Source organism: Macaca fascicularis, chromosome 6 (genome assembly GCF_037993035.2).
Source record: "Macaca fascicularis isolate 582-1 chromosome 6, T2T-MFA8v1.1".
Taxonomy (NCBI): domain Eukaryota; kingdom Metazoa; phylum Chordata; class Mammalia; order Primates; family Cercopithecidae; genus Macaca; species Macaca fascicularis.
In genome coordinates, this window is record NC_088380.1 from 84,781,008 (window position 1) to 84,806,369 (window position 25,362).

The following is a 25,362-nucleotide window of genomic DNA, read 5'->3' on the forward strand; positions in this document are numbered from 1 at the left end:
ATACAGCCATTCCAAATGGAAGAAATTGGCCAAAGCAAAAGGGCTACAGGCCCTATGCAAGTCCAAAGTCCAGCGGAGCAGTCAAATCTTAAAGCTCCAGAATGGTATCTTTTGACTCCGTATCTCACATCCAGGTTACACTGATGCAAGAGGTTGCTTCCCATGATCTTGGGCAACTCCTCCCCTGTGCTTTGCATGGTACAGCCTACCTCCCGGCTGCTTTCACAGGCTGACATTGAGTGTCTGCAGCATTTCCAGGCATACGGTGCAAGCTCTAGGTAGATATACCATTCTGGGGTCTGGAGGACTATGGCCCTCTTCTCACAGCTCCACTAGGTGGTGCCCCAGTATGGACTCTGTGTGGGGGCTTTGACCCCACATTTCCCTTCTGTACTGCCCTTGCAGAGGTTCTCCATGAGAGCTCTACCCCGTAGCAAACTTCTGCCTGGACATCCAGGCATTTCCATGTATCTCTGAAATCTAAGCAGAGGTTCCCAAACCTTTTTCTTGACTTCTGTGTACCTGCAGGCTCAATACCACATGGAAGCTGCCAAGGCTTGGGGCTTGCACCCTCTGAAGCCACAACCTGAGCTGTACCTTGTCCCCTTTTAGCCATGACTAGAGCTGCTGGGGATGCAGAGCACCAAGTCCCTAGGCTGCACATAGCGAGGGGCCACAGGCCCTGCCCATGAAACCACTTTTTCCTCCTTGGCCTCCCAGGGTGTGATGGGAGGGGCTGCCATGAAGACCTCTGACATTCCTGGAGACATTTTCCCCATTGTCTTGGGGATTAACATTCAGCTCCTTGTTTTTTTATGCAAATTTCTGTAGCTGGCTTGAATTTCTCCTCAGGAAATGGGATTTTCTTTTCTATCACAATGTCAGGCTAAAATTTTCCAAACATTTATGTTCTGTTTCCCCTATAAAACTGAATGCCTTTAACAGCACCCAGGTCACCTCTTGAATTCTTTTCTGCTTAGAAATTTCTTCTGCCAGATCATCGTCTGCCTAAATCATCTCTCTCAAGTTCAAAGTTCCACAAATCTCTAGGGTGGGGCGCAATGCTGCCAGTTCCTTTGCTAAAGCAAAGCAAGAGTCACCTTTTCTCAAGTTCCCAACAAGTTCCTCATTTCCATCTGAGACCACCTCAGCCTGGACCTTACTGTTCATATCACTATCAGCATTTTTGTCAAAGTCATTCAACATGTCTCTAGGAAGTTCCAGACTTTCTCACATTTTCCTTTCTTCTGAGCCCTCCAAACTATTCCAACCTCTGCCTATTTCCCAGTTCCAAAGTTGCTTCCACTTTTTCAAGTATCTTTCCAGCAACACCCCACTCCTGGTACCAATTTACTGTATTAGTCCATTTTCACACTGCTGATAATGACATACCCAAGACTGGGCAATTTACAAAAGAAAGAGGTTTACTGGACTTACAGCTCCACATGGCTAGGGAGGCCTCACAATCATGGCAGAAGGCAAGGAGGAGCAAGTCACATCTTATGTGGATGGTAGCAGGCAAAGAGAGAGATTGTGCAGGGAAACTCACGTTTTTAAAACCATCAGATTTCATGAGACCCATTCACTATCATGAGAACAGCACAGGAAAGACCCGCCCCCATAATTCAGTCATCTCCCACCACATCCCTCCCACAACATGTAGGAATTATGGGAGCTACAAGACACGATTTGGCTGGGGACACAGAACCAAATCACATCACCAGTGAATTGTATTTTTATCCACTTCCTCTGTGTTACTTGTTCTGTTGGTTTTCTCAGTCTTCTCTTTCATACTGTCATTTTTCCTCATGTGTCCTCAAATTTTTATTTAATGTGGATGCTACTCATATATCTGCCTGGAACATTACTTGAGTTATTATAATAGCAAGGATGAATTTCCAGTAGCTCAATAGGTCTCTTTTCCTAGTAGACCCCTCCACTGAAGTTAAAAAATTTCTGGTGACCTGATTTGTAACATTCACTATGTTATTAATATAACCATTTTCCAATGCCAAAAATTCTAACATACTAGTTTTATTGGTTGCATAGTTTTTCATCATAGTACTGTTTACTCTTTCTCTTATTATTGGATATTTGATTTTTTCCAACTTTTCATTAAATAACATCAAGAACAGATTTGTACATGTATTTCTTCATGTATCTCTGATAGTTTTCATAATGTTAATTCCTAGAGTGAAATTTATAGGTCATGAAAGACTTCTAATAGACATTGCTAAATTGTCTTTTGAAGATTGTAACAAGTCTCAGTCTCACATAAAAATACCCTTTCCCCCCAACACTCTTGATAATGGCAGATAATAACGTTCTTTTTAATCTCTGCTAACTTAGCAATATACATATTACTATATATATATAGAATATGAATATTTTCCTGTTGAATTTACGTATTTGGGCATTTTCATAAGTTTGTTTCTTTTGTGAATTGACTGTTTATGTCCTTTGCCTGTTTTTCTGTTCACCATTTTGTTCTGCTTTGTCAGACTTTATTTTGGGAATGTTAAGTGTTTGTTATAATTACTGTAAGTTTTTTCTCAGTTTGTGGTTTGCCTTTAACTTTTTTATGTGTCTTTTACTAAATATGTGTTTTGATGCTGTATATGTAAAACCACCCACTCACCTGTCCAGAGATTAAATTTCATCTATGTAGCTTGGTATGTTTATGATTTCTAGTTTTGCATTAAACTTTTCAATCCATGTACATTTATTTTGGAATATGGCTTATATAGGGACACATCTTTGTTTTTTCAGAAATAACTAATTAGCTAGCATCTTTTTCCTTGACTGGTAGTTTATCCTTTCCCCATTAATTTGAAATCTCACCTTTGTCATATACTAAACGTTTTATATAATATGTGTGTGTATCTGCCTAGAAATCTTATGTGCCTGCCCAGGCACATCTTACAATTCTTGATGTTTCTAACAAGACCACTCTGTTACTTTACTGTTTTAGAAAGCACTTAAGTGTAATACTTAATCTACTGTATTAAAACTGTATACAACACCCAGGCATGATGGCTTATGCCTGTAATCTCAGCACTTTGGGAGGCTAAGGTGGGAGGATCATTTTAACCCAGGAGTTTAAGACCAGCCCAGGCAATATAGTGAGACCTTGACTCTACAAAAAATTTAAAAATTAGCTGGGTGTTGTGGCATGCGCCGGTGGTCCCAGATATTTAGGAGTCTGAGGTGGGCACTCGCTTGAGCCTGGGAGGTCAAGTCTTCAGTGAGCTGTTGTCATACCACTGCACTCCAGCCTGGGTGACAGACCAAGATCCTGTCTCAAACAAACAAACAAAAAATTGTATCCAGTGCTAGTGTATTTCTAAAAATCCTGATTTCTAAAAATTAATGACCCCCCAAAATATTTCCCTCATCAGAATGTTCTGTTATCAGCCAAAGATTTCTTTTTGTCAGCTCACAACCTGCCAGAATAAAGGCAACAGTGGTAGACAGGGTGAACCATTGTGATTCTGAAGCATTCTAAGTGGTTTCACAGATATGAAAATTTCATCATCTTGTTTTGTGTTAGGGGAAAAGGAAATATTGGTAAAGTAAACATTGAAAATTGAGGTAAATACCAGTATTTGAACTTTGAAAAAGTAGCCAGAATGTTCCTAAGGTGGCAGCATTTCAGAAATTATACAGTTTCTCAATGCTGCTGGTTACTGGAACAGTTCTAAGGCTCTGCCCATGTCTGGACATCACATTCCATCTTCCTTGTCCTTATAGGGCTTCAGCCACACAGCTGGTTAAGGTACAGTTTGACCATGGATTTCTCAAGAAATGAAAAGTACATTATGGTGCTGTAGGTCAGATGTGAAGTATGTGTCCTATTTTGTGAACTATTGTAGCAAAACTAAATCAATGAAGGGATTTTGCTGAGAAAGTGGTTACCAGCATTCACAGAGCTGGCTACTGGGTGAAAAACCTGAATTCTAAGTTTTGCAGTTAACTGCATGACACTGAGTATTACCTAATGATTCCTTTTGTTTTTTTCAGTTGCTTTTGCATTATATAGGTGTTTTCCCAAATGTGTTCTGGAAGACATTATTGCTGCAAGGTGCTCTGGAAGACGTTTCAGGGACCATAGCTAAATCAGTTAAAGAAAAGCTGTGTACTAGATCCTTCTCTAAGAAATGCATTGGCTGGGCACGGTGGCTCATGCCTGTAATCCCAGCACTTAGGGAGGCCAAGGCAGGCAGATCACTTGAGGTTGGGAGTACAAGATCAGCCTAGGCAAAATGGTGAAACCCCACCTCTACTAAAAATACAAAAAAAAATTAGCCAGGCTTGGTGGCGCACGCCTGTAGTCCCAGTTACTTGGGAGGCTGAGGCTGTAGGATCACTTGAGCCCAGGAGGCAGAGGTTGTAGTGAGCCGAGAGCATGCCACTGCACTCCAGCCTGGGTGATGGGAGTGAAACCCTGTCTCAAAAAAAAAAAAAAAAAAAAAGAAATGCACAATATGTAGTCCCATACTAAAGGCTCTAAAAAGTCTTACAGAAAAGAAATTTAAATCTTTTGGGCCTATTTCTTGACATCTGTAGGAACCGTTTCATAAATCCACTTCAGGAAGCTGTATTAGCTGCTGTGCAAGGTATCAAACATCTATAATTCTAGTTCCAGTAAAAAGTTGTATATAAATAAGTTACTTTTTATGTAGTACTTTAATTTGTAATATCAGTATGGAATCTTCTTAAGGAAACACTGAAAAAATCCTTTAATTGTACAAGATCTTTGTACAGTATCATGGATTTTTAAACACAGAAACACAGAGAAGCATTGTTTTATCCTGTGAATACCAAAACTTTGATTTGGAATTATTGGTGAGAAAAAAGCAGGATCAAACATTTCCCTACTTTTTAGGAGTTCTGTGCAATACCTCAAATTCTGTCCAGAATATTCCTACAAAGTACAGTGTGATGTTAGACACTGTTTACATCCAACATGTTTTCTTTTGTTTAATGTAATTTGAGCTATTATTGGCTCAAAATATATAGATTCTTAGTGATCTTTTATATTTATTGTTCATAAAATAATGTTTGGCTTCCTAATAAGAAAGTTAAGAGGAAAATCAAGGTGTTTTCCTCTTGCTTGTAGGATGGGTGCTGCAGACAATATATATAAAGGACGGAGTACATTTATGGAAGAACTGACTGACACAGCAGAAATAATCAGAAAAGCAACATCACAGTCCTTGGTTATCTTGGATGAATTGGGAAGAGGGACGAGCACCCATGATGGAATTGCCATTGCCTATGCTACACTTGAGTATTTCATCAGAGATGTAAGTATCCGGTAAACTGTATTTAAAAAGAAATTAATTTTTAAATTGTTATTTTTAAATGAAAGTTATAATTGTACTATATTTATGGGGTACAGTGTGATGTTTTGAAATATATAAACAATGTGGAGTGATTAAGTAACATATTCTTCACCTCATTTAGATATCATTTTTTGTGGTGAGACATTTGAAATTTATTCTCTTAGTTATTTTGAAATATATATTATTACTGCTGTAGTCATAATACCATTATGCAATCCCTGCATACCCTTGTGTACATGGATGATACATATTATACACATTATTTTCCTGATCTCAGTCTGCAAATACTCAGAATTCTCTTTTTTATAACTGACCGCAGCCCTGCAAATGATCACTAGAATGCTACACACTGAATTCAGACAGATTGACCCTAAATAATATTTGTAGTTTTTTGATACATGTTCCTTTTTCTTGCTGACTCAACATAAATCTGGTTGTATGAAAAAGGCCTCCCTGGCAGTATTTTCACTCAGAATTGTATCTTATTATCCTTGGTGAACCCTAAATCAAGAACAGGTATCATCCATCTACAGCCAAATTCCTCGAGGGACAAACAAGGAAATACTGCCATTTCTACTTTGTGAAATCCTTTTATTTTACCAACATCCTGAAAGATCTCATTGTGAGATCTTTGATCTCATCTCATTGTGTTTCTATATGATTTGGTAACATCATTCCTTCAAAGCATGTCTCCTTTTTTCAGGGTGCATTTCTAAGCTTCAGTGTGAAATTTTGTTTGTGTCAAACTTTCCATCCCTATCATTTCCGTCTAACTGTCCCCTTTAGTTTACTTTCTCTATCTTGTTCATTTTGGTCTCTGCTTTTCAAATCTCTCCCTCATGGAACCTGCCCTTAGGCCTTTCCCTTCTCTGGTCTTTCTTTTCTGTTTTTTCCCCCCATTTTCTTGCTCCTTTGTCATTGTGTCTTCCCTTGTTTTCATTTCTTTCTCTCTTCTATTTAAGGAAGAGATTGGCTATTTAAGCCAATAAAATCATACTTTTAATATTTCTTTTCAAAAAGCAACACAAGGCCGGGCATGGTGGCTCACGCCTGTAATCCCAGCACTTTGGGAGGCCGAGACGGGCGGATCACAAGGTCAGAAGATCGAGACCATCCTGGCTAACACAGTGAAACCCCGTCTCTACTAAAAACACAAAAAAAATAGCCGGGCCTGGTGGCAGGTGCCTGTAGTCCCAGCTACTTGGGAGGCTGAGGCAGGAGAATGACGTGAACCTGGGAGGCATTGCTTGCAGTGAGCCGAGATCGTGCCACTGCACTCCAACCTGGGTGACAGAGCAAGACTCCGTCTCAGAAGAAAAAAAAAAAGCAACACAAAAATAAAATTTCTTTTTCTTTAACCTTTTGTTGCCCTTGGTATTTTGGGGTTTAGTTTTGTTTTTAAAGCTTAATTTCCATTTGATTTTTTCCCAGAAGATAGTTTTTTTTCAGTCTTTAGAGACTCAGCTCCATGCATGGGCTTTGATGGAGATCATGGGGCAGCATGCTCACATCTGAATTGGAGTGGAGTTGTTTGGTCCCCTAGGCTTCTTGAGAATGATTCCTGACTACCTTGCTGTGAGTGGCAGAACTTGTGCAGTAATACAGTTTCACACACTCCTTGGGAAGCACAGAGACATCAACAACGCTCAATTTGGAAATGTCCCTGACAGCTGCACCTTCTACCATATTTCAAATGACAAACCTCTTAATGGCCTTGTCCTTAGGTTTGCATCCAACACAGTTTGTGCAGCAAATAGGTTGCACCTAGCTATGGCCCTTTTTGGCACAACCATTGTTGTTGTTCTTCCTCCTTCTCTTCTTTCTCCTCCTCCTCCTCCTTTTTTTTTTTTTTTTTTTGAAACGGGTTCACTCTGTCACTCAGGCTGCAGTGCAGCGGCATGATCATGGCTTACTGCAGCCTCAAACTATCTGGGCCCAGGTGATCCTTCCACTTCGGCCTCCCGAGTAGCTGGGACTACAGACACACACCAACCATACCCAGCTAATTTTTGTATTCTTTTAGAGACGGAGTTTCACCATGTTGCCCAAGCTAGTCTTGAACTCTTGGGCTCCAGTGATCCACCTGCCTTGGCTTCCCAAACTTCTGGAATTATAGGCATGAGTTACCGTGCCCAGCCTCCCTTCTTTTCTTTGTTATTTTGGCAGTGAAGACCCAAGAGAGACTCAGGTTTTGTTTAAACATTTATTTAGATTACATAGGTAATTAAGACATTTTGTTTTTTTAAAGGAATTTTTTGTTTTGCTTTAAAAAATTTATTTGCAAAAAGACATAACTCAGAAACTTTAATCATTTTAGAAACTACATAGGAAAGCAATTGACTTTTGTATATTAACCTTGTATCCTGCAACCTTGCTATAATCACTTACTAATGCCAGTCTGTGTGTATGTCAATTCTTTTGAATTTCCTACATAGGCAGTCATGTCAGCTACAAACAGACAGTTTCGCTTCTTTCTTCCCCATCTATTTTTTTTTTCTTGTCTTACTGCACTAACTAGGACTTTCAGTACAGTGTTGAAAAAGTAGTAAGAAAGGATATCTTTGCCTTGTTTCTGATCTTAGTGGGAAAGCTTTTTAAGTTTCTCACCATTAAGTATGATGTTAGCTAGAGGCTGTTTGTGGCTATTCCTTATCAAATTGAGGAAGTTCTCCTCTATTCCTAGTTTACTGAGAGTTTTTTTAATCATGAATGGGTGCTAGATTTTGTCAAATGCTTTCTGTGCATCTATTGATATGATCATGTGATTTTTCTTCTTTAGCCTGTTGATGTGATGGATGATGTTAACTGGTGTTCAAATGTTGAATGAGTCTTTCACACTTGGGATGAGTCCTACCTGGTTATGGTCTGTTTTTCTTTTTATACATTGGATTCATTTTGCTGATATTTTATTGAGGATTTTTGCATCTATGTTTATGAGATACTGGTTTGTAGTTTTCTTATAATGTCTTTGTCTGGTTTTGGTATTAAGGTAATGCTGGCCTCATAGAATGAGTTAGAAATATTTACTCCACTCCTGTCCTCTGAAAAAGACTGTAGAGAATTGGTAAAATATCTTCCTTAAATGTTTGGTGGAGTTCACCAGTGACGCTACTGGGGCCTTTGATTTTTGTTTTGGAAGGCCATTGACTCTAGTTCTTCAATAGATATAGACCTATTCAGATTTTCTGTTTTTTCTTGTGTGAGTTTTGGCTGATTGTGTCAGCCAATTTTAAGGAATTGTTTTTCAAGAAATTTTCACCAAGGTTGCCAAATTTGTGGACATAGAGTTGGTAATAGTATTCCCTTATTACCCTTTTATTTGTCCATGGCATCCGTAGTGTTGTCCTTCTCGTTTCTGATATTAGCCATTTGTATCTTTTCTCTTTTGTTCTTAGTTAGCTTGGCTAGAAGCTTATCAGTTGTCTTTTCAAAAAACCAGCTTTTGGTTCTATTGATTATTTTCTCCATTGCTTTCTTGTTTTAATTTCATTGATTTCTGCTCTAATTTTTATTATCTCTTTTCTTTTGCTTATTTTTGCTCTTCTTTTTCTGGTGTCCTAAGATGGAAGCTTAGATTGTTTATTTTAAATCTTTCTTTTTTAAAATGTGTTCAGTGCTATAAATTTTCTTTTTTCATTCTTTCTTTTCTTTCCATTTTTTCTTCTTTTTTGAGACAGGGTCTTGCTCTGTTACCCAGGCTGGACTGCAGTGGCATGAACACAGCCCACTGCAGCCTCGACTCCCTGGGCTCAAGTGATCTTCCTGCCTCAGCCTCCCACTTAGCTGGACTGCAGGCACATGGCACAACACCCAGCTAATTCTTTTTTTATTTTTTGTAGAGATGGGGGTCTCACTATGTTGCCCAGGCTGGTCACGTATTCCTGGACTCGAGTGATCCTCTCGCCTTGGCCTCCCAGAGTGCTGGGATTACAGGTGTGAGCCACCACTCCTGGTCCATAAATTTTCTTCTATGCACTGCTTTTGCTGCATTCCACAAATTTTGATAAGGTGTGCTTCCTGTTTGTATTTAGTTTCAAATAATTTAAATTTATCTTCATTTCCTTTTTGACCCATATGTTTTTTAAGAATGTGTTGTTTAGTCTCCATGTATTTGGGGGTTTTCCAGTTACCTTTTTGTTATGATTTCTAGTTTAATTCCATTGTGGTCTGAGATCAAATATTGTATGATTTTTATTATATTAAATTTGTCAACATGTGTTTTATGGCCCAAAGTGTGGTCTTTCTTGGTGAATGTTCCATGTTAGCTTGAGATGAATGTGTTTTCAGCTGTTGGACGAAATATCTATAGATATAAATGATGTCTAGTTGATTGATGGTGTTGTTGAGTTCAGCTATGTCCTTACTGATTTTCTGCTTGCTGAATCTGTCTGTTTCAGATGGAGGAATTTTGATGTCTCTAACTATAGTAGTATGTTCATCTGTTTCTCTTTGTAGTTCTATCAGCTTTTGCCTCATGTAGTTTGATATTCTCTTGTTAGATGCATACATGTTAAGGATATTATGTCTTCTTGCAGAATTTATCCCTTTATCATTATGTAATATCCTTCTTTATCCCTGACAAATTTACATGATCTGAAGTCTGCTGTGTCTCAAATTAATATAGCTACTCCAGCTTTCTTTAGAAATTAATATAGCTGCTTCAGCTTTCTTTAATGTTAACATGATATATCTTCCTCCATACACATATATATATATTTTAGACAGAGTCTCACTCTGTCACCCAGGCTGGAGTGCAGTGGCACAATCTTAGCCCACTGCAACCTCTGCCTCCCAGATTCAAGTGATTCTTGTGCCTCAGCCTCCCGAGTAGCTGGGATTACAAGTGTGTGCCATCACACCTGGCTAATTTTTGTATTATTTTTCAATTAGAGATGGGGTTTCACCATGTTGGCCAGGCTGGTCTTGAACTTCTGGCCTCAAGTTATCCATCTGCCTCGGCCTCCCAAAGTGCTGGGATTGCAAGTGTGAGCTGCCACACCTAGCCCTTCCATACATTTTTAATATATGGTTATCTTTGTATTTAAGGTCAGTTTCTTGTAGACATCGTGTCTTATTTTTTGATCCACTCTGATAATCTGTCTTTTAACTGGTACATTTAGACCGTCAGCATTCAAAGTGATTATTGATAGAGTTAGATTAATATTTACCATTTTTTACTTTTTTCTATTTGTTGTTCTTGTTCATTGTTCCTACATGTGTCTTCCACTGTTTTTCTGCCTTTTGTGGTTTTTAACTGAGTATTTTATATTATTTCATTTTCTCTTTTTTTTTCTGTTTTTTGGTTTCTTGGGGTTTTTTGAGGTGGGATCTTACTGTGTTGCCTAGGCTGGCCTCAAACTCCTGGACTCAAGTGACCTTCCCACCTCAGCCTCCCAAGTAGCTGGGAGTACAGGTGCATGGCACTGTGCCCAGCTATTTTCTCTCCTTTCTTAGCATATCAGTTATATTTCTTGTTTTACTTTTTCTAGAGGTTGTCCTAGAGTTTGCAATATACATTTGCAACTAATCCAAGTCTACTTTCAAATAACACTATACTGCTTTATGAATAATGCATGTATTTTTTAATAACAAAATAATCCTGATTACTTTATTCTATCCTTTGTACCATCACTGTCATTTATTTCACTTATACGTAAGTGTACATAAGCATATATATATAAACACACATAATCTCATACACTGTTGCTATTATTATTTTGAACAAAACGTTACACTAGATCCATTAAAAATAAGAAAAATAAATGTTTTTTTGCCTTCACTGATTCCTTCTTCAATAGTGCAATTTTCTTTATGTAGATACAAGTTTCTGACCCATTATTTTCCTTCCTTCTAAAGAACTTTTCTGAAACATTTCAGGATAGATCTGCTGACTACAAATCCTCAATTTTTGTTTGTCTGAGAATGTCTGTATTTCTCCTTCACTTTTGAAGGATTATTTTGCAAGGTACAGAATTCTAGGTTGGAGAGGTTTTTTTTTTTGTTTTGTTTTGTTTTTTTCCCTCTCAACACGTTAGATATTTTACTCCTCTCTTTGCTTGCTTGTGTGGTTTCTGAGAAGTCAGATGTAATTTTTATCTTTGAGCTTGTGCAGATAACGTGTTTCTTCCCTCTGGCTTACTTCAGTATTTTTTTTTTCTTTATCTTTGGTTTTCTGTAGTTTGAATATGATTTGTCTAGGTGTGGTTTTGGGGACAGTTATCCTGTTTGGTGGTCCCTGAGCTTCCTAGATCTGTGGTTTTGTGTCTGACATTAATTTGGGGAAATTCTCAGTCATTCTTGTTTTAAATATTTCTTCTGTTTCTTTCTCTCTTTATTTTCTCTCTGGTATTCTCATTAGCTGTATGTTACATCTTTTGTAGTTGTCCCAAACTTTTTGGATATTCTGTGGTTTTTTTTCCCAATCTTTTTCTCTTTTCCATTTTGGAGGTTTCTATTAAGATGTCCTCAAGCCCAGAGATTCTTCCCTCAGCTGTGTCCAGTCTACCAGTAAGCTCATCAAACACATTTTTCATTTCCATCCCAGTGTTTTTGATCTCTGGTGTTTCCTTTTGGTTTTTTCTTAGAATGTGCATCTCTGTGCTCACATTGCCCATCTGTTCTTGCATGCTGTCTGTGTTATCCATAGAGCCCCCAGCATATTAATCATTTGTTTCCAATTCCCAGTCTGATAATTCCAACATCCCTGCCATAGCTATGTCTGGTTCTGATGCTTGCTCTGTCTCTTCACATTTGTGGGTTTTTAGTTTTAGTATGCCTTGTGACTTTTTCTTGACAGCTGGCCATGATGTATTGGGTAAAAGGAACTGCTGTAAATTAGCTTTTAGTAATGTGGTGGTAAGGGGCTAGGGGAGGAGTCCTATGATTAAGTCTCAGTCTTACCTCCCTCCCACCCCTCAGGTGGGATAGGAAGGCTAGAGTGGGCTGGAGTTCGATATTTCCTTTCTCTCATGTGGAAGGCTAGAGGAGAGTAGAGTTGAGTCTTTCCCTTCCCCCAAGTAGGTTAGGCTCTGATAAAACCCCAGCAGGTTTTTAAACTACTTAAGGCTACTTAAGGCTCCGCTTTAGTTTCTTTTGAGGCAGGCCTTGTTAAGAACAGAGTGCCCTGGTGCATTTCAAAATAGTTCTTTCTTTCTTCCCCTTGCCTGAAGCATAAGGGGAATTTACTGCAGCATTTATTGTAAGAATCAAGTGTAACTCCTGGGAGTAAAACTCACAGAAGTGTGCTCCCTTCCCCCGTGACGCGGTTCCCCTGGACTTTTTGACTCTCAGACTTGTTGACACTGAGCCTCCAGTAATTGATCAGTTCCAGTTCCAGTTTTCCTACCCTGATACTGGTTCCTTCAGAGGTTTCTGCCTGCATTTCAGCCCAGGAAAGTTGTGATTCTTTGTATCTGCTTGTCTGTCTGTAATTTGGGGGACAGTGGTTTGCCTGTGACTTCGTTTCTCTTACAGATCTAAGAAGAGTTGATTTTTCAGTTTGTTCTACTTTTTCCTTGTGATGGAGAGGCAACCTCCAACCTTCTTATATGCTAGACTGGAAACCAGAAACTTCCCTGACCTTTTTATGGATGGAAATCTTTCTTTTCATGGTTCCTTCTGATCTTTGGATAGGGAAGAGAGATCAGAGAGGAGCAATAAGGGAGGTCACGTGTTGCTGCTGCAGGCTGAGAACAGCCTTGAGGAGTGCAGTGTCCAATCCCAGACCCTTAGGCTAAAAGTGCCTATCAGCTTGGAGAAGGAGCACCATGGAGATAGGTGGTCCTAAGATCCCTCAGGGCAGATTTTAAGCACAGCTTTTAAAAGAAATCCTGCCTTAATATGTTTCTTTGTTATTGTTATCAGAAAGAAGGCACACGTTCAGACTTTTAATAAGGTGAATGGCAGGTGAATCAAAACTGGAATTCTTTGAATTAATTATCTCCTTATGCCAATATTTAAGCTAAGATTGGTGTTAACTTTCCTCCATATAGAGGTTTCCAGAATATATAAAATATGCCTTAAAATAATGCTTATTAAAGAATCCATGAGACTGGGTGCAGTGGCAGACGCCTGTAATCCCAGCACTTTGGGAGGCTGAAGCAGGAGGACCGCTTGAGCCCAGGTTCAAGACCAGCCTGGGCAACATAGTGAGACCTCTCTCTACAAAAATTAAAAATAAAAAATTAGCCAGGCATAGTGGCGCATGTTGCAGGAAGTCAGGGACCGCGAACGGAGGAACCAGCTGAAGCTGCGGCAGAAGAACATATATTGTGAAGATTTCATGGACATTTATTAGTTCCCCAAATTAATACTTTTATAATTTCTTATGCCTATCTTTTCTACAGTCTCTGAACATAAATCGTGAAGATTTCGTGGACACTTATCACTTCCCCAGTCAATACACTTGTGATTTCCTATGCCTGTCTTTACTTTAATCTCTTAATCTCGTCATCTTCTTCATAAGCTGAGGAAGATGAATGTCGCCTCAGGACCCTGTGATGATTGTGTCAGCTGCACAAATTGTTTGTAGAACGTGTGTTTGAACAATATGAAATCTGAGCATCTTGAAAAAAGAACAGGATAACAGCAATGTTCAGGGAACATCAGAGATAAGACTTCTGGCTGCTGGTGAGCTGGACGGAACAGAGCCATATTTCTCCTCTTTCAAAAGCAAATAGGGGAAATATCACTGAATTCTTCGTCTCAACAAGGAACATCCCTGAGAAAGAGAATGCGTCCTGAGGGCAGGCCTATAAACAGCCCCCTTAGAAGCGTGCAGTCTTTTATGGTCGAAGCCGAAGGGATGAAATAAGCCCCGGTCTCCTGTAATGCTCCCAGGCTCATTAGGATGAGGAAAATTCCCACCTAGTAAATTTTGGTCAGACAGGTTGTCTGCTCTCAAACCCTGTTTCCTGATTAGATGTTACCAATGACAATGCATGCCCGAAACTTCATTAGCAATTTTCATTTTGCCCCATCCTGTGGTCCTGTGATCTCGCCCTGCCTCCACTTGCTTTGTGATATTTTATTACCTTGTGAAGTATGTGATCTCTGTGACCCACACCCTATTCATGCACTCCCTCCCCTTTTGAAAATCGCTAATAAAAACTTGCTGGTTTTACAGCTCGGGGAACATCACGGATCCTGCCGACATGTGATGTCTCCCCCGGACACCCAGCTTTAAATTTCTCTCTCTTGTGCTCTTTCCCTTTATTTATCAAACCAGCTGAGACACTTAGGAAATAGAAAAGAACCCATGTAATCATTAGGAGCGGGTTCTCCCAGTAGGCACACACCTGTAGTCCTAGCTACTTGGGAAGTTGAGGTGGGAGGATCCCTTGAGCCCAGGAGTTTGAGGTTACAGTAAGCTATGATTGTGCCATTGCAGTCTAGACTGGATGATAGAGTGAGACCCTGTCTCTAAAAAAAAAAAAAAAAATTGTTAATAAAGAATTCATACTGACACTAACAAAAATAAACTTTAAAATGGTGGAGGTGAGTGGGGAAAAGTGAAACCTCTGCTTTACAGAATACCAATGAATAAATGTAGGAAGAATTTCTTAATCAGCCTTCAATAACCACTAGAATAATAACTGATTCAGGCAGCGATGATCAATAGATTATAAAACCTTTGGATGAAAGATTGTTGGAGAAAAGGATATTCATATATCTCAAAATATCATTAATAAAATAGCAGGTTATTTATTAATTACAAAGGGAAAAGGTATAGTGAAGAAATCTGATGGGTACCCTTTTCAACCAGATAATCAAATTTGGCATCCCCAGTTATGTGAAATAGATATCACATCCCTCCTGATGTGATGCACTGGGAAGGATCCATCACCTACATATCCGTGGAATATTCCTGGTATCAACGAAAAGAGTCAAACTCTGTAAAATATTTGAAGAGATTTATTCTGAGTCAAATGTGAGTGACCATGGCCCGTGACACAGCCCTCAGAAGGTCCTGAGAACATGTGCCCAGGGTGGTCAGGGTACAGCTTGGTTTTATATATTTTAGGGAGGCATGAGACATCAATCAAATACATTTAATAAATGCATTTATTGGTTTGGTTCAGAAAGGTGGGACAACTCAAAGGAGGGTCTTCCAGGCTACAGGTAAATTTAAACATTTTCTGGTTGATAATTGGTTGAGTTTATCTGAAGACCTGGGATTAATGGAAAGGAATGTTCAGGTTAAGATAAAGGATTGTGGGACCAAGTTTTATTGTGCAGAGGAAGCTCTCAGACTTCACAGAGAGAGCAGGTTGTAAAATGTTTCTTATCAGATCTAAAAGGGTGCCTGGCTTTTAGTTGATTATCTCATGGATCTGTAAAGGAAGGAAAACAAAGGGGGAAGGGGATTCTGTATAGAATGTGGATTTTTCTCACAAGAGACTTCACAGGGCAATTTCAAGGTGTGGCAAGGAAGTATATTTTGGGGTTAAATATTTTTTCCGTGTCTCATAGTGTTGTGCTGGAGTCATATTGAAAAGCAAGTCACAATATACAGGGTCAAATAAAACCCATCTGATGAGAATCCATGGTTTGTAGGGCATGAATCCCCAGACCCCTTAGGTAGGAATTTGGGCAAGATAAAAAAAATCAGAGCTTAGTCCTCATTGGCAATGATGTTTGGAGGAAATAGCAAAGTCCAAATTGAAAGACATTATGCAAAACAGCATAAGTGCCCCCTCCACCCACACTCTATTCCTGTAGGAAAGGATACTTGATACTTCAAAAATGTCCATGTCATAAAAGACAAAAAAGGAAAGAGACAAAAAGAAACATTGTTGGGAAAATTAGGGAGATTTAGGGACTGTATATGTTATATAATAGTAATATATTTCTTGAGTGTAATAATTGTATTCTAGTTATATAGGAGGATGTTTTGTTCTTAGAAGATAGAATCTTTGGCCCGGTGTAGTGGCTCACGCCTGTAATCCCAGCATTTTGGGAGGCCGAGGCAGATGGATCACGAGGTCAGGAGATTGAGACTATCCTGGCTAACACGGTGAAACCTCATCTCTACTAAAAAAAAAAAAAATTAGCTGGGCATGGTGGCGGATGGGTGCCTGTAGTCCCAGCTACTCGGGAGGCTGAGGCAGGAGAATGGCATGAACCTGGGAGACGGAGCTTGCAGTGAGCCGAGATTGTGCAACTGCACTCCAACCTGGGTGACAGAGCGAGACTCCATCTCAAAAAAAAAAAAAAGAGAATCTTAAATCTTTAGGGATGAAGTGTCATGATGTCTGCAACTAATTCTCAGATGGTTCAGGAAAAAATGTCTGTGTCTGTGGAGGAGGAGGAAGAAGGGAAATATGACAAAATATTAACAATTGGTTATCTAGATAAAGAGTATATAATAGTTGGTCGTTGTACTTTTCTTGTGACTTTTAGGAAGATTTAAAATTTTTCCAAAGAAAGTTGAAGACAAATTTTAATTACAATAAAATTTAAAAATGAAATAACATTTATTCTGTCTTATTGCTTTAGGTGAAATCCTTAACCCTGTTTGTCACCCATTATCCGCCAGTTTGTGAGCTAGAAAAAAATTACTCACACCAGGTGGGGAATTACCACATGGGATTCTTGGTCAGCGAGGATGAAAGCAAACTGGATCCAGGTATAAAATATTCCTACAGTTGGTACAAATATTGGTTTTCATGTTTGATACCTCAAAGTTTGTTGGAACATTAACTTACTGCTTATTAATAATGAAAGCTGTGAATGTGAGCTATAAATAACATTTGTCAGGATTCCCTAAGCTTTAGGTCAAGTAGAATTTACATTTATCCATGCTATCTCTGAGTCCTTCTCTGGTCTTCCTTGTCTCATTTGTCGTGGCAGCCCTTTTCTCTTTTTTTTACAGGAATAGGGTGTGGGTGGAGGGGGCACTTAGGTTTTCCTCTTAGTGCCTTGTACTCTTACATGATTCATCTCAGTATAGATGACAGTCAACTGCAGAATGTAATTAGTCATCTTTTAAAAATGCCCAATATTTTCCCCAAAATATCATTTAACTTACTAAGGGCCATATACTGTACTGGACATAGGTTTTTCTTTTAATATTATAAGGAAACTGAATCTCAGACAGGTAAAGTGGTTTGACCATGTCAACCACTTAGATGGGGGCTAAAATGAGCCTAGAATTCACTTCTGCTTCTGGGTACTCTTCTGTGCCCCTCTGCTAGAGCTGCTATGAAGGAAATCTACAATATTTTTCCTAGTCTTTCCAGTTACTGGTGTCACAGAAATGAGACATTTTATGAAAAAGAACACCGTTAGCCAATAGCAATAAATTTAAGTGCCATAAGTAACATAGTAGACTTTAGCATTTTTTTTTTCTGTTCAGTAGTAATTGTTTTAAGCTACCAGCCTGTAGAACTGTGGTGGTTTGCGCAATTGGTATGCTACAATGGAAAATCCATCATGCAAGATATCCCAGAGTCCAAATTTTATTTTGGAAAAGTAATAGGGATGGACCTGAAAAAGAAATCAGGCAACTGGCCCAAATGAAACAAAGCACTGGCCCTAAGATAAATGTAATGTTAGGCAGTTCCTGCTTTTCACCACCATGCAGTCTTGAAAAACACATCATAAATTCTGTCATGGAGGTAGTTTTGTATCTATTAATCTGCATCCAGGGTGACTAGAGGAGACTTAAGCTAAAACCCTTGGGACAAAGAGAATAGAGTTCACCAATAGGGAAAAGGAGGAGTCAGTGCCACTAATAAGCATTTGATGTGAACTGAAAACTAACCCAGAGCATTATACCTTTCCCTTAAATGTTCTGGGCATTTTATTTTATTGATTTTAATTTTTGTGTTTTGTTGAGATGGGGCATCACTGTCATCCAGGCTGGAGTGCGGTGGCACGATCACAGCTCACTGCAGCCACAACCTCCCAGGCCCAGGTGATGCTCCCATGTCAGCCTCCCCAGTAGCTGGGACTACAGGCGCACACCACCATGCCTGGCTGATCTTTGTATGTTGTGTAGAGACAGGCTCTCACTATGTTGCCCAGGCTAGTCTCAAACTCTTGAACTCAAGTGATCCTCCTGCCTTGACCTCCCAAAGCTAGGCTTACAGGGATGCGCTACCTTGCCTGGCTGATTTTAATTTTTATCAGTGAACATAATTTTTATAATTCAGTGGTGCTAAAAGGCTCCAGCTGACAAGCTTCCATCCCTCCAGTCCTTGTCCTTCCCCATCCTAGTCCCAAGGCAACTACTTTCAACACTTTTCCCCATTTCTGTTGTATTTCTAAGTAATATGCATATTTTCCTGTCCCTTGATTCGTCAAGTTGACTATTGTCATTGTGTTAATTGAGAATCTTCAGTTTTCCCTTCCTCTGTCCTTCCAATGTAGTCATTTCGCATTTATTGCATGTCATTCATATTTGTTATTTTCATTATTATTGCCATGCTAAGTATTGCTTACTGATGAGCCAAGTATGAGACAAGTACATTTCTTTTACAATGATTTCTGTTTTCTCAAAAATAAGAATTGACTGTCCTTAATTTTTCATTTTGTTTTGTTTTGTTTTTGAGTCTATAGCTGAATCTTCCTGTACCCTCCAATAGCTTCGTAAAATGCCTCTGTAGATGTTTTTCCACACAACTGAACCTACTGGTTCCCATTTGTCCCACTGGGGCTCTTCCTCCTGGAGCCCTTTGTCCTCCTGCTCATCTGAACTGGCTGCTATCTGGGCCTGCTGCATAGCTGTCATCCCGAGCCTGCCTTGCCGGCATCCTAGGAGTTCCCTTACCCCTCTTCTAAGCATGTGATTTCAAGGAACGAAACGCTCGGTCTCACACTGGCTCAGACAAAAGGATGCAGTTATGTATAATCCCATGTTCCATGAACTCCAGAGGAAGAGTGGGCTTCAGCGCCTCCTTTTTGCAATTCCCAGGCTCTGTCTTCCTGCCTGGCCGGTTTTATCACCAGGCTAGTGATAATGACTGCAGCCCTTCCTGGCATCATGTCCAGAATGTCCAAAGGAAGAAAAGAGACAAGCATTTCCCGTTAACTCTTTCTTAGAACAAGGGAACTTTTTCTCAGATGTCTTCCAGTATCTCACAATTGCCTCATCGCATTTTCGGAATTGAGTAACAGGCTCCTTCCTAAACCACTCCTTAGCAGAGGATGGCAGGGGCGACTTTGATGGGCCTAGGTGAATCAGGATCCACTTCTAGAGCTGGCTTTGAAGACCCAGTCCCCTGAGTTAAATGATTAGGAAGTTAATTCCTTATAAAATCAAGGTTTTCTTAGGGGTGGGATAAATGTTGAATTAGGCTACTACTAATATCAACTAAAGGAGGTAAAAGTTTTGAGATTTTTCATGAATGAAAATGTTTCACATGCTTGTTAGCCATGTGTATGTTGTCTTTTGAAAAGTATCTGTACATATCTTTTGCCTACTTTTTAATGGGTTTGGTTTTTTATTATAAATGTATGTAAGTTCCTTGTAGGTGCTGAATATTAGATCTTTGTCAGATGCATAGTTTGCAAACATTTTCTCCCATTCTATACGTTGCCTGTTTACCCTGTTCATATTTTCTTATAAATGTATGTAAGTTCCTTGTAGATGCTGGATATTAGATCTTTGTCAGATGCATAGTTTGCAAACATTTTCTCCCATTCTGTACGTTGCCTGTTTACCCTGTTCATAGTTTCTTTTGCTATGCAAAAGCTCTATAGTTTAATTAGGTCCCATGTGTCAGTTTTTGCTTTTGTTGCAATTGCTTTTGGCCTCTTAGTCATGAAATCTTTGCCCATTCCTGTGTCCAGAATTGTAAAAGCAAAATATCACTGATTATTAGAGAAATGCAAATCAAAACCACAATGAGATACCTTCTCACACCAGTCAGATTAGCTATTATTAAAAAGTCAAAAAATAACAGGTGCTGGTGAGGTTGTGGAGAAAAAGGAATGCTTATACACTGGGTAAGAGTGTAAATTAGTTCAACCATTGTGGAAGACAATGTGTTGATTCCTCAAAGACCTAAAAACAGAATTACCATTCAACCCAGCAATCCTATTACTGTAATAGCAATCCTATTACAATTTATATACCCAGAGAAATATAAATTGTTGTGTCATAAAGACACATGCACACGTATGTTCATCGCAGCACTATTTACAGTAGTAAGACATGGAATCAACCTAAATGCCCATCAACGGTAGACTGGTTAAAGAAAATGTGGTACAAATACACCATGGAATACTATCCAGCCATAAAAAAGAATAAGATGATATCCTTTGCAGGAATATGGATGAAGCTGGAGGTCATTTTCCTTAGCAAACTAATGCAGGAACAGAAAACCAAGTATTGCATGTTTTCACTTATAAGTGGGAGCTAAATGATGAAAACACATGGAAACATAGAGGGGAACAACACACACTGGGGCCTACTAGACAGGGGAGGGTGGGAGGAGGGAGAGGATCAGGAAAAATAACTGATCTATACAAGGCTTAATAACTGGGGGATTAAATAATCAGTACAGCAAACCTCTGTGACACAAGTTTACCTCTATAACAAACCTGCACATGTACCCCTGAACTTAAAAGTTTAAAAAATATATGTAGCTTCTATGTTCAAATTTATAGTTCAGCAAGGATTAGAATTTTAGATTGAAAACCATCTCACTCAGAATTTTGAAGCAGTGCTCCACTGCCTGCTGCCTTCCAGTATTGTTCCTGGCTATATCTGTGCTTCATCCATTACCTCTCCCCCAACTTCTCCTCTTCTGTATGAGGTAGAGGCCATTGCATAGGTCATCAGTAAAATGCCCCACAGGTCTTTTGGATGGCTTTTAAAATACTCTATTTCCCATGATGTGATAGGTAAAACAATGGACAAATAGTTAAGAAACCTGTATTTTGCCGGGCGCGGTGGCTCAAGCCTGTAATCCCAGCACTTTGGGAGGCCGAGGCGGGCGGATCACAAGGTCAGGAGATCGAGACCACAGTGAAACCCCGTCTCTACTAAAAATACAAAAAATTAGCCGGGCGCGGTGGCGGGCGCTTGTAGTCCTAGCTACTCAGGAGGCTGAGGCAGGAGAATGGCGTGAACCCAGGAGGCGGAGCTTGCAGTGAGCCGAGATCGCGCCACTGCACTCCAGCCTGGGCAACAGCGTGAGACTCCGTCTCAAAAAAAAAAAAAAAAAAAAAAAAAAAAAAGAAACCTGTATTTTAGTATATTCCAATCTGTATGATCTTGGACAAGTCACCTAACTTCACTCACCCCTAAATTTTTATGAATCTGTTCTAAAAGCAACTTCAGAAATTATTTGTCAGCACATATCTCCTGAATAACTGCTTAGAGAAGTTTAGCTTAAATATAAATCTTGCTAAGTTTCCCTATAATAAACAGAAACATGAATTATTACTTCCACTGACTCAAAGCAGTGCCAGGTAAACATTTTAATAATGTCCATTTAAGAAGTGGCCATAGCTTGTAAGTAGTTACTTCCTCATCAAGAACTTTTGCTGTGAACCTGTAAAGAAACAGAGTTTTACTCATAAAACAAGTTTTATTCTCTCCCATGTGGCTTTTTCTGACTCCATATTTCCATCCTGCCAGCACCCCAAACCCCTCTCCTGCACAGAGGGTAAAGGAGTACATAATTACAAAAAGAGATCCTCCAGGTGATTATGGAAGAGTGGTCACATTCTTTACCTTGAAGGTGTGAAAACTACCATAATGTAAAGTGGAGACCAGCATATAATGACACACTCAGCAACTATTTGTATGTTAACAAGGTATTCAGAGCAGTGAAATATTTTATGTAAGTTAGCTATATTTTGTAGCTATATTATACGTTATATAAGAACATTGTTATAACTATCTCTCGTGCACTCTATATATGTCTACATATATATATATATGCACACACACACACTATTTGTATAAAACAAAAAAAAATTAAAAGTCATCAATAGGCCAGGCATGGTGGCTCACGCCTGTAATCTCAGCACTTTGGGAGGCCAAAGTGTGGTCAGATCACCCAAGGTCGGGAGTTCGAGACCAGCCTGGTTAACCTGGAGAAACCCTGACTCTACTAAAAACTAAAAATACCAAAAAAAAAAAAAAAAATAGCTGGGCTTGTTAGTGGGAGTCTGTAATCCCAGCTACTCAGGAGGCTGAGGCAGGAGAATCACTTGAACCCGGGAGGCGGAGGTTGCGGTGAGCCGAGATCATGCCATTGCACTCCGTCCTGAGCAACAAGAGCGAAACTTAGTCTCAAAAAAAAAAAAAAAATTCATTAACAAATTTTTAGGTAGGGGGATTTTATGGCATTTATTAGGCTCCCAGAAAATACTGATGGTTAGCTGGATGGATAGATGGACAGAGAGACAGATGAATGAATCTTGTTTAGAAAGGTCAGCATGGAGTCTAGATTATATTGGAGAACTGGAGACGGGGAGATCAGTTAGGACTAACACAGTTGAAGTGATAAACTATTTTTCTGTCTTAAAGATAAGAAATGGCTTTTTTGATTGTCTATTGCTTTTCACTTCAGTCTTAGTCTTGTGAACTTTGAAAAGTAACAAAAAGTTATCCAGGTTTGCGGGCACTGGCTTCTAGCTGCGTCTTCCCTAATCTGTTCCCACCTACTTCCGCACCTGTGTTCCTCAACTTTCATTTGGGGGCAAAAGGTACTCTCAGTGCCTTGTAACGGAAATTTGGGTCTGTGTTTCTGAGTGAGTTGGTGTTCTCTCCACCTCCTACTTCAGCACCCACCCTTAGAAAGCTCTTATCTGTCTGCTGCCGAATTCTTAGAGGAGGGCCAGGAAAAATCCATTGTCCTTTTTCTCTGTTGTGTTCAGTCTTTGGCTTTTTAAATTTTCACTGATAAAAGAAGAAAAGCATACACATCTATCAAATGAAATAATGATTGAGAAAAAGCTCTTAATAAACTCATAAGTATACTGGGATTGTAGAAATCTTTGTAACTCTGGCCCACCTTGGACAATTTTGCAGCACAATGCACATTTTGCAGCACAATTATATTGAATTTCATAATAAAAGTTACATAATATCCTGAGCTGCTTTAGCTTAAACTACATGCAGTGGTTTATTATAATTATTGTACTTCATTATATCCCAGTTCTTTCGAAGTTTTAAGTTCATGTGTATGTATATATGACAGGCTGGGTCCTCTAGGAAGCAGATTCTGAGATTTGCATTCAGGAGGTTCACTGGGAGTGCTGGGCTGTGTTATAGTCAAAAGGCTTCAGCCAGCCCTGCAGAGAACTCTGAGGCTAGAATCGTCCTTCAGAGTTACCTCAACTTGGGGTGAGGAGGATAGACCTCTATACCTTTATTAGTTATCTTTATTAATTTGGGGTAATTTGCAAACAGTGTGCAACAGATTACCCCCCAAAGCATAGTGGCTTAGAACAACATTTATTACCTCATAGTTTCTGTGAGTCAGGAGTCCAGGGGCAACTTAACCACACCTCTAAGGCTGAACACCGTAGCCCTATGAGAGATCCTCTAGTTCGGTTCCTCACAGGGCTACAGTCAGTCACTGATCAGGGCAACAGCCATGTCAAGGCTTCCCAGCTCACATGTGGCTCTTGCCAAGCCTCCCAATATCTGCTTCCAAGCCCACTCATGCTGCTGTTGGCATGCCTCAGGCTCTCGCCGACTGTTGGTGGGAGACATCAGTTTTTTCCATGTGAGCAGCTCCATAGACAGCCCACAACATGGCGGCTGGCTTCCCTCGGAGCAGGCAGGCAACAAAGTGAGCGTACCCAAGTCAGAAGCCACAATCTTTCTGTAACCTAATCTCTGAAGTGATATCTCATCACTTTTGCCGTATTCTGTTCATTAAAAGTGAGTCACTGGTTGGGAATGACACAAGCACGTGAACACCAGCAGGCAGAGGTCTTTGGTGGCCATCTTCGAGGCTACCTACAACAACCAGTCACTGGCTGCAGGCTGCCCCAAAGCGAGGTGTGGTCTTGAGTGAAGCCCCCCCTTCAGCTGCAACAATTTCCAAAGAAGGCAAACAGTCGAGGGTTGCAGGCCAACAATCTGTCTGACAGCTGAGGGAATAAACTCTTTAGTCTTAAGAGGGATCTGGGTGGTACTGAACAGAATCCAGTATGTATAGCTCTTAGTTAAACTGAATATTTAATAAACCAGAACATCTCAATCCTGTTATTTAAACTGACCAACATGTAATATTTTCTTACCTGTTTTTAAGGGAGAAATTATAGGCCTGGCACTGTGGTTCATGCCTATAATCCCAGCACTTTGGGAGGCCGAGGTGGGCGGACCACTTGTGCCCAGAAGTTCGAGAGCAGCCTGGGCAACATGGCAAAACCCCATCTCTTAAAGAAAAAAAAAAAAATTAGCTAGGCATGGTAGTATGCACCTGTAGTTTCAGCTATTCTGGAGGCTGAAATGGGATAATCACCTTGAACCTGGAAGGTTGAGACTGCCAGTGAGCTGAGATTGTGCCACTGAACTCCAGCTTGGGCAAGCAAGTTAGACCCTGTCTCAGAAACATAAAAAGGAGAAATTATATTGTATCAACCACATACTAAGATCATTCTCATCCCAGCGCAGTGGCTCACACCTGTAATCCCAACACTTTGAGAGGCCAAGGAGGGAGGATTGTTTAAAGCCAAGGAGTTCAAGACCAGCCTGAGCAACATAGCAAGACCCGATCTCTACAAAAAATATTAAAAAATTAGCTGAGTGTGGTGGCATGAACCTGTAGTCCTAGCTACTTAGGAGGCTAGGCAGGAGGATTGCTTGAGCCCAGGAGTTTGATGTTACAGTAAGGTATGATCACGCCACTGCACTCCAGCCTAGGTGATAGAGCGAGACCCTGTCTCTAAAAAAGTAAATAAATAAAATCATTCTCTTTTTAATATAGATGTTCAGTTCAAATTTGCAATGAATCATTTTTGAAAACTATTTTAAGTGAGCTAAAAGATCCTATATGCACACAGCAGTTTCAAAACAGTATTTACCTTTTTCTTGACATATCAAATT

General features: G+C 39.7%; 1 protein-coding gene and 1 long non-coding RNA gene across 5 annotated transcripts in view; one reads left to right on the plus strand and one right to left on the minus strand.

Annotated features, from left to right (window-relative positions):
- Positions 1-25,362, plus strand: part of MSH3 (mutS homolog 3) — a 223,575-nt gene that overhangs the window by 192,681 nt on the left and 5,532 nt on the right. For all 4 annotated transcript variants that reach the window (XR_012413790.1, XR_012413791.1, XM_005557283.5 and 1 more), the window contains 2 exons: positions 5,120-5,306; positions 16,842-16,971. Coding sequence is in view for 2 of the 4 variants with exons in the window: in XM_005557283.5 (XP_005557340.2) it covers positions 5,120-5,306; positions 16,842-16,971 (317 nt within the window). In the remaining 2 variants the exon portion in view is untranslated. The remainder of the gene's footprint in view (positions 1-5,119; positions 5,307-16,841; positions 16,972-25,362) is intronic.
- Positions 18,869-22,446, minus strand: LOC141407019 (uncharacterized). Its single transcript, XR_012413797.1, has 2 exons — positions 21,536-22,446; positions 18,869-21,223 (listed from the first exon to the last, which is right to left on the minus strand). It is a non-coding gene; the product is annotated as an uncharacterized lncRNA (long non-coding RNA).